At 35.9% G+C, this 10,287-nt stretch overlaps 1 protein-coding gene across 2 annotated transcripts; it reads left to right on the top strand.

The window, feature by feature from the left end:
• The first annotated feature begins 4,219 nt into the window (after positions 1-4,219).
• On the top strand, positions 4,220-7,889 carry LOC102714811. Of its 2 annotated transcripts, XR_005811134.1 has the most exons (5): positions 4,220-4,593; positions 5,550-5,944; positions 6,038-6,231; positions 6,730-7,240; positions 7,317-7,889. XR_005811134.1 is itself a non-coding variant. In XM_006648652.3 (4 exons), exons 1-4 carry the CDS (start codon positions 4,235-4,237, stop codon positions 7,123-7,125), a joined length of 1,344 nt encoding a protein of 447 aa, XP_006648715.3. In that variant the 5' UTR covers positions 4,220-4,234; the 3' UTR covers positions 7,126-7,887. The 2 variants fall into 2 exon arrangements, 1 of the variants encoding a protein (XP_006648715.3); XM_006648652.3 differs by having other exon boundaries at positions 6,730-7,887.
• Positions 7,890-10,287: the final 2,398 nt, after the last annotated feature.

Here is a 10,287-nt window from a genome sequence, read left to right as displayed (position 1 = left end):
TGTATCTAAAAACTGAAATATGAACTTAATATGTGACGGAGGTAGTATATGATTATAACAAGTTCTAGTTGACCCATCTTAGAGAGAGAAATTAAAAAATAAAGAGCATTGGGTCTTATGTAAGAGCTAGCTCTACACATGCTCTAGTTTAAATACATTAAACACATAAGTCATATAAAGAGATAGGAGAAAAATATTAAAACCAACCTTATAATTAACATATTGTACATGTTAGCTGTAATATAAAGTTATAGCTAATAGTTGGCTCTACTATTAAACTTTTTCTTACCTCTGATGTAAGAGTTAACTCTACATATAATCTAAGACTGATTAATTAAAGCAATTGGGAGTAAGAGAGAGGAGAAAAATTGTGAAACCAACCTTATATAGTTAATCTATTATAACAAATTTAATAGGAATGTCAATTTAATAGGAATGTTAACTAGTAGCTATAAATTTATACCGGAGTAACATGTACGATTAGCAGTAAGAGCAGGTACAATAGCAGGCTATAAGCCAGCTATAAGTATATTTTAAAAAGATAAGAGGGGAGAAAGAAAAGATGTGGGTTACTAATTTGTAGTCAGCTGCACACGAACTCCAAGATAAAATATGTGTATGACTTGTGAGACCATATATTGATATTTTGTAGATAACTATTGTATGAGTTGGCTATTAGATTAGCTATAGATGAATTGGAGCTAGTAGTTGGCTATACTATTGAACTTGCTCTAAGATTGACACTGCTATTTTTTTCGTATCTCTTTCTCTCTCGGATGCATTTAATATATTTATGTTGAAGTTTATATAGAACTAGATTTTGCGTGAGTGCCAATACTTCTTATTTATATTTTCTCTTCTCCACATGCAATTGTAGTTGGCTTATAGAATTCCATTGTAATTGCTCTTTATTATTAGCTCTAATATAAAATTATAGCCGGTAGATGGCCCTAATATTAAATTGGCTATTACTGGCTGAACGTGGCTCGTTCTGCTGCATGCATAGCTTCATTTTGTCGTTGGGCTTTCTCTAATACAGTTGACATGTGGGCCAATTTAAATTGATTAGTTGATTAATGTAGAAAAGTGGGGAGCATGCATGCATTGAGTGGTGAACATGAACTTGGTCTTTTTATTTTTGTTTCCTATTTTTTCTGTTTGCTGACATGCAAACTCTCGGTCGCATGGACTTGGTCTTTTTTTTTATAATTACCTATTTTTCATTTGCTGATTAATCAGAGACCGAGAGGGATAACCAATGCGCCCTCATACTGATACTGTTCTTTAATTATTAGAGTTTTTAACTTTTTTTATTAACTCATGCATGCATCCTCTCTCTCTCTCCCTTTTAGTTTTGATTTGTCCTAAAAAATTCCTTTATTTGTATATGAAATATTTTCCACCTTTTCTTAGGTGTTTATTGTCCTGACGTTATTTTAGCAAGGCGGACTGAATAAATTTTATACTCCCCTCCGTTTCAGGTTATAAATTTTCTGGTTTTATCTAAGATTCATTCATGTCTCAATATATATATATCTAGATTTATTAGCACACATATAAATCTAGGCAAGATAAAAAAATCTTATAATCTGAAATGGAGGGAATAGTGTCTACCAGATCGCCTTTCTAAATGAACCACCATTTTGCTATAGTCATCGTTAATGACGTATTTGCAGATGAATAATTTTATGAATAAATTTTTTTATATATGTATGTTCATGCTAATCTAAAAAGAAAAAAATAAACTATAAAGAAAAAACTTTAAAATTAACATTGAAAGTTCAAATTTTAGATTGTACACGTACGTATAGCGTGAAAACATAAAAACTCTGTATATTAGTGCTTCTTGGGCCTACTGATGGTACGCGTATAGCTAACATACCAATTTATTTTGTACACTCTATTTGGCAGTCCTAGAACACGCGCCTACATTATATGAGCATGCACGAGTCATATAATTTATTTTATACCGGTAAATATTAGATATATCATTATTTCGCAGCAGCTAGATAATCTCTTATTTTATAGAAATATATATTTCCAACGGAAGATTATTTGTTGGACGGACATTGAGTATATATTCTATATGATCCTTGTATTCTCCATTTTGTCATAGCGCGTTCTTTATTATACATATGGATATCATCGGTGACTAAATATTATGATTCTATGTACCGGTGAGATAAGGTTATTTATCTATTACTTTACAGCACACATATATTGCATATATTCATTTTGCACTAGAAATATTTCGGGTGCAAATTATTTCACACCAGACGGATAAATTATAATGTATTTCACAGCCATATATTTTCTTGAATAATATTTAGCTATCCTTTCGGCAGTCTCTGTTTTTCATTCTAAATTCTTGTATAATTGTTAGTATTGTTATATAGTATATTTGATATACTATATTAATTTAATCTATTAAACCATATTTAAGACACAGGCCAACATTCGTGTCAACATAGATATGATACAACTGTATTTTCTATACAATAGATTTCAATTTCAGATGTGTTTTTTAGCTTCCATAGATACAGTCATAGTTTTCTAGACATATTATTAGTGTTGGAGTTTCTAGCCTTTTGTCCCTTTTAATTTTTGGGGGGCTTTTAATTTTCTGTTACTCTTTATTGGGTGTGTTTAATCCCTCCTACACTACTATGAGAGAGGGCAGTGGTAAATCTATTCCCACTCATATGTAAAAGTGACAAAAAGTTAAATTTTCCTAATTTTGGAAACTTATAGGAAAGCCTTCAATGAAAAAAAAACATTTTCAAGTACTTCTTTCAAAGGCTCCGCCAAATTAGTCTAGATGATCCATTGAATGGTGCACGAGTACATCTATTACTATTGTATTGTGTTGAGGGCAACAAAGATATTTTACTGTACTTTTAAATATATCATAATGTTAGATTTATATGAATTTGACTCTTCACCTTATTAAAAAAATATAATCTTATTTTTATTACGACTTGTTTTATTATTAGGTGTGTTTAAACATAACTTACAATTTTATGTTTTTTCGCTCGTTGAGACAAACCTCAAAGGCCGCTTTCGGTACCCCAGGTTAGTTAACTCATCACCCTCGTTTTCCACGCGTACACTTCCCGAACTGCTAAATGGTGTATTTTTTGTAAAAAAATTTTATAGGAATGTTGTTTTAAAAATCATATTAATATATTTTATATTTTTTTAATAATTAATAATTAATTAATCATATACTAATCTATTACTACGTTTTCCACGCTAGGGTAAGCCAGCGTTTGTTTAGCGTTCAAACGAACGCGGCCAATGGCCCAAGGATGCCATCATCAATGTACTTAAACTTCCTTGCAAACGGAGGAACTTTACAAGAATTAAACTAAAGTCTTCTAAAATTCCTGTAAATTTCTTACGTTCAACAAATGACTATAGTGTAATCATAAGAAAGTAATTTCAAATACAAATCTAATTATTCCAGTTGCGGGTTATAAAACTTACTCTCTCTATTCTATATTATAAAATATTTTAATTCTAATCTAAATTTATCCACAAATCAATGAATATGTATCAAAACATTAGCGTCCATAAAAGAAGGCTAGAAGCATCTTATAATATAAAACAAATATTTTTTATTTGACGTTATTTTGTTTTGAATGCCTGTTTAATGTTTCATCTTGTTCAAAACTTTTGTTCAAATATTTAAAATTATAAGTTGGACTTAAAGTTCTTTAGTAATAAATTAAATCATAATAAAATAATTTATAATTATATAATTGTTGTGAAAAAACAAATGGTCAAATGTATATCAGTCAACTACTCAAATAGAAAAAGAAAGAATTATATCTTAATAGACTAATTTTTCTATCAAACTTTTATCCAAACGAAACAAAATACTCCCTCCGTTTCACGATGTAAGACTTTCTAGCCTTATCTAGATTTAATATGGATGCTAATAAATCTAGGCATATATAGACGTGAAGGGAGTATATATATATATATATATATATATATATATATATATATATATATATATATATATATATATATATATATTCATCAATTGGTGAATGTAGACAAAGAAAGTATAAAACACGTGTAGTATATGGTATATTTTGAAACGGAATGAGTACTAAGCAGTAACTATTAATAGAGAAAACAGTGATGGTCGTGGATTTCCCTGGAATCGGCTCCGACATGTCCGCGGAAGCCCATGGCGAGCCTAGCCCCGTCCCGGAATCCCCGGTCCATGCCGAAGCCCAGGGCGAGCAGGCCCACGCCGCCGCGGCGGCCCGCGGCTCACCGGCGATCCCTCGCGGCGGGGCTCCCGCGTCTGCGGCTGGGCGCGGCGGCCGCGGCGTACGTGGGCGTGGACTACGCGTGCCGCCGCCTGCCCCGCGCGTGGCAGGCGCCGCGGCTGCAGGCCGCGCTCTGGGCGGCGCTGGCGCTCGCCGCCGCCGCGCGCGCGCCCTTCTACCGCCGGTGGGACGCCGAGCTCCGCGCCGCGCCGCGGTTCCTCGCCGCCATGGCGCTCATGCTCACCGCGCTGCTCTGCGAGGCCGTCTCCGTGCGGTTCGCCTCCACCGTCCTCGGCCTCCAGTGGCACAGGTCGGTCCCTTCTCCCTCCTACTGGGGCGATTTCCCGCAGATCATTTGTAGAGTAGAGCCCAATTTGGTGGATCGTGGGTATGGTTGTTGGCATTGGGAAGATCGATGCTCTTGCGGGGGCTTACTCGTAGCAATGCGTGAAACTGAGTCAAAACCATTTCAGTGAATTGCTGGCAGGGTTGGATTTTTGCTTCATTTTGTCTATACTCCCTCCATTTCATATTATAAGACTTTTTGAGTTTATTCATGTATCCATATATATATATTTTTTTTATACGTGTCTAGATTCATTAGCATACGTAGAAATCTAGTTAAAGCCAGTAAGTCTTACGTTATAGAACGGAAGTAATAGATGATTTGCAACACCCGTATTTACCTTTGTAATGGATATTAGTATGAGAACTGTAGATTAAGACATCAATTGTTTCCGAAATCAAACCACAAGTGTTTTGGCATGTGGGTATGCGCAATTTTACTGGTTCCTGAATATTAAGAATCTGTATTTATTTATTGCTCACACCTTATTTGGATAATTAACTCAAGTCCACTTTGCTTGGAGAATAGAATTTAAGGATGGTAAATAGGTTCTAGGTGGTGCTTTGGATAGAAAATATAAGAGTATAATGGTTCTTTAGAAAAACCGGAAATCTATTTTTTTTAGTAATAAAATAGAATATAGTAACTGCTTGTGTGCATTTATACGACATTTTTTGTTCCATAACTGACCTTATCTGGCTTGTTAGTGAAACATGTACTGAGGTCAGACACCGTCATTTTTTTCAATTCTACTAATGCTATGTTTTTACCCCACTACATGAAAATGAACTAGAACTAGGAGATATTAGTAGCGAGGCTGTGAGAACTTTATGTCTTGGGCAACTTCCTCCATATACATTTGAAGAGATAAAACATCTTCAAAAGAGATAAACTAAAGACAGGTTCATTTTTCTCCACAGATCTACATCCCCTCTTCCTGACACTGGGCAGTGGCTGCTTCTAGCACTAAATGAGAAACTTCCACGAATTGTGGTTGATCTCCTCAGAGCTCACATCATCAGTCTTCATCATTATCTGATGTTGTTTATCATGCTGGGGTTCTCAACGCTATTTGACTGCATCAAAGGTCCTGGACTTGGAATAGCTGCAAGGTATATGTTCACAATGGCAGTTGGACGTTTGCTAAGGACTGTAACTTTTCTTTCTACGATTCTACCCTCCGCAAGGCCTTGGTGTGCCCAAGCTCGATATCAAATACCTTATCATCCTCATCCTTGGGCACAGAAATACTATGTTCCATATGCTTCTGATCCATATGCAATCCGTAGGATCATACAAGAAGATATGCCATATGGTCAGTACAGCCAACTTATAACCCTTACTAATATTGCTTCTTTTATTGGTCTGCACTAAGCCATTAACTAATGTTCTTGCTTCCTCATTATAGCTTTTGTTGAAGAGTACCCTGGTGAGTATAGACCTAAGTGGGGTCATATGAACTTCTTAGTGGACATTTTGAGGCCAACTGCTGAAGAAGGGTCATCATGGTATCATTTTTTGAAGAAGGCAAGTGGTGGCTGCAGTGATCTTATATATAGTGGGCACATGTTTGTTGCTGTCCTCACCGCTATGGCATGGACGGTAAGATTTCTTTATGTTTTTCATCTTCCCATTTGTCACAGGTCATGACCAAGATGCATTCATTTATTCTTTTGTATATCCTGCTAAAACTAAAATGGAATTAACTGGTCACGGGTCAAAACAAAGAAAATGTTATAGGCTCATCAAGCCATCTTTGCTATATAGTTTTCTTGAACATACGTGGGTATGCCTGCTTGCGTAGCTTTATGGCATGTTTCAAATTAATCAGATTTATTTCTTTTGCAAAGTGACATGATCAACCACTTCCTAGCATTCCCTAACATGCTCTGCGGTAATTATCGTCAAATCGATCAAGTTCTTGATTTATGTGACGACTAGGACTCTCTTGTGGTGAAGAGTTCAGTTTACACTTTATACTTGTCTATTTTCTTTTCCTGAACATGGCCCATCTTCCTGATGATAACTTCATTTTGCTTAGTTTCTGTGTTGAGCTGTTACTATTCAGTTATCATAGTAGATCCTTCTCCATCCTCACAGGAAGCATATGGGGGATGGATCTCTGTTGTTATATGGTTTCTTGTCGTCCACAGCGCTCAGAGGGAGATACGGGAGCGCCATCATTACAGTGTTGATTGCATTGTGGCAATCTACGTGGGAATCCTCTTATGGAGGGTGACTGATTTCATTTGGTCTGCAACAGACACCAGTCATGCCAGAAGGCTTGCAAAGCTTGACAAGGTTCACAACAGACTATTTCGAGCCGCAAAGGATTCGGACATTGATGAAATAAGGGATCTGCTGAACGAAGTTGAGCTGGCTGGCCAAGAGAGGAAGGGCTTCTCGCGGCGCGTCATCTTGTCTTTCTCGTCAGCTATGATAGTTTTCACCCTCTTATTTGTTCTTCTAGCATTCGCACTAACCAGCGATGGATGATTTCTTCGGACCCTTCAAACTTTTAGCTTCATATTGGCAGGTTGAGTTTTACTTGATCCCAGTCCCAGCCATGTGTAGGTTGTTCTTTCGGTGTAGGCTGAGAGGTTTTTACCAGGTATGAGGTATTTGATTTAGCAAGGAAACTAGCTTATTGAGTGCTCTGTTGAAACTATTCTTGTTGATTTTTGTAGCGAAGAAAATACAGATACTTGTGAGGAAAATAAGATAATCCGTTGCGTTTCAGTTCTTGAGAAGCCCTGTGCAAGAGAGACGGTGTTGATAATGGTGGTACAGGTGTAACAAAAATGGGAAACCATGTGAACAATAGATGCAATGATGCATTCTTTTTTTTTTTGTCCAAAGGAAATGGTACTGACTCTTCCCTGGGCAGCCTGACCTGGAACTTGGAAATCGACCAATGACTCCACGACAATGTGGCCGCTTGTCTTCCATCCAAAGAATATGACTTGGCGAAATATGTATATTCTAGACTTAGTCAAGCTAAGCTAGAAATTTTCTTCCTGACTCTAAGCTGTACATGTCTCTCTCCACTTATCGTAACTTGATCGGAAAGTCAGCTCATTTTAGAAAACAAAAGAAATGGCCATACAAGTGTGAATTATAGGTTTTCTGGTGATGATTTTTGTGAGCCATTTTCAAGTAAAAAAAGTAAAGGATGAGAGTAAATAAACATTGCAAGTTGCCAGACTGATACGGTACATATTTTCGTGTGCACGCAGGATGATATCATACCAGTATTTTACAACAGAAAATACATTGTGCAAACATGACCAAGTTTCAGTGAGTTGCTATTATCTATTGCATCAGCTCCGGGATACAGGCCGAACCTAGTGGCGTTTTCATTTGAACAATCCTCGACGTGCGCAAGGCGTGCATTCCGACCATTACATCGTCTGAAAGTGAACCGAGAACAAATGAAGGGATGGATGTCCATGACAGCAGCTCGACTCGTTTGGGCTCGTTAGATTAATAAGCTAGCTATGTTCGGCGTGTTGACGTTAATAAGCTAAAAGTCTAGCTCAGATTGGCTCACGAGCTGGCTCACTAATGAGCTATATCTCATTTAAATCATCTCTATAATTTTATAATTTATCGTTTTATCATATATTTACATAAAAATAGACAATAACTAATAAAAAACTCAATAAATAGTTTGTGTATGACTATAATACTAAGCACTAGTTAATTAGTTTTAAATATGTAAAAACATACAGTGAACTTTTGTATTAACAAACTAAGCGAGCAACTCACGACCTCGCTCGTTAAGCTCATGAGTTAAAAGCCTAGCTCGACTTCATTCTTTAAGACCATGAGTTCGAGCCACGAGCTTTAAGCTATTTATCCACCCCCTATATACCACTTTCTCTGAATCCAAATTTAAGTTTATCAGTTCTTCCTTATAAACACAATTCATGTTAGAAATTGTGCTTTGTCTTTTCTTCCATGTTTTTCCTTTCTCAAATAAATGTTATCCTTCTCATAAATAAGCTGTTCATCTTTCATAATACGTACCAAGAACTACATACTGGCGGATTTTCCTTTTAAGTAGAGCTAGATTTTAAAGTAAAACTGGATTTGATATATAACTCCTTTTCCATAAATATAATATGTATTTTGCATTTGACTATTTTGATAAATCGGCATTGCTACATTCTTGTCCCACCACAACAATCCAACAATTCAAGTCCAAATGTAAGTTACTTTAGCTTCTGAATTCTTTCCTAAATATAAGTCATGCTAAAACTCCTTTTTTTTTTATCTTTTCTTCTATATTTCCTTCGTTTAGCGTTATCCTTATCATAAATTAACAGATCACCTTTTTCCTAATACCTCTATTTCATAATGTAAGATATTTGATTTTTTTTCCAACGTTTCATCATTCGTCTTATTTAAAAATTTAGTACAAGTATAAAAATGATAAGTCGTGCTTAAAGTTCTTTTGTTAATAAAGTAAGTCACAAGCAAAATAAATGATATTTTCATAATTTTTTGAATAAGACAAATGGTCAAATATTATAAGAAAAAAATCAGACATCTTACATTATGAAATGGATTATGAAATGGAGGGAGTAATATATTTCAAATGAAGAGTAACAAAATTTTCAAGCTATGCGGTAAGCACTAGTGATATAGTGGTGGAATTGTGGTCTACACCCACCAAGGTTTAAATCCTAGTGTCACGAATATTACACACATACGAGTAATAAGCTTTCAATAGGAATTTAGGAAGGCGATGCGTTACTGATCTCCGCCTCTTTGAGCCAGTGAGAGCAGTGGCAGAAGCAACAAAAAAAATTAAAAAATTAGGGCTAAGATAATATAATATCAACTTTAGAATTATATTCTAATTTTATATAATTTTAAAAGGATTATAAACCTAAGCCTAGGACTCTAGTAATAATAGCTGCCCTAATCGTGGTTCCGTCATCGAGTGAGAGCACAACGTGCTGAGTGTAGCGTGCATGTGTATTTGAGTGAGTATGTGTGTGTGTTTCGTGTAAAAAAAGAAAGTCTCGAAGCTATGCCATTCGAACTAACTAGTTTGTCTTCAGATCTAAGAATGACTCTGCTCAGACAATGCACCTGGCAAGCTTTGATCTACGAAATTTTTTTATTAAACAAACATTTTTAACACGTAATTTTATTACTAAATCATTGGAATTTTTTTTCCAAAACTAAACCTTTTGGACACGTCAAAGTTAGTGGTGTGACAAGACAACGCTGTCACATAGCTTGGTCAGTGTGGCAGTCTTGCCACGCCAATGTCAGTGGTGTGGCAAGACAATGTTGCCATGCCACCAATAATGACGTGGCAAGCCGTTTCGTCACGCCAATATTGATGGCGTGACCAAATGGTTCATACGGTGGAAATATTTTTCTTGAAGGTTTAGTAATAAAATTATTTATTAAAAATGTTTTAAAAAAATAAAAAAAATTCTTGATCTACCTGGTATGCATGGTCTGGTTTTCAGAATTGGGCAAAGTTGCTCATTTTCAGAATTCTAAAAGTCTTGAAATTCAAGGTGTCATCAAAGGAAAATAGGACTCTGGCCACTTGGCCTTTTAAATTACATTACGGGGGTATGAACTAGCAAGAGTGGTTGAAATAAGGTACTCTAAATTGTAGTGGCTAAGTGTGGT

The sequence above is a fragment of the Oryza brachyantha genome, chromosome 2 (genome assembly GCF_000231095.2).
Source record: "Oryza brachyantha chromosome 2, ObraRS2, whole genome shotgun sequence".
In the NCBI taxonomy this organism is placed as follows: domain Eukaryota; kingdom Viridiplantae; phylum Streptophyta; class Magnoliopsida; order Poales; family Poaceae; genus Oryza; species Oryza brachyantha.
This window is presented reverse-complemented; position numbering and strand designations above follow the sequence as displayed.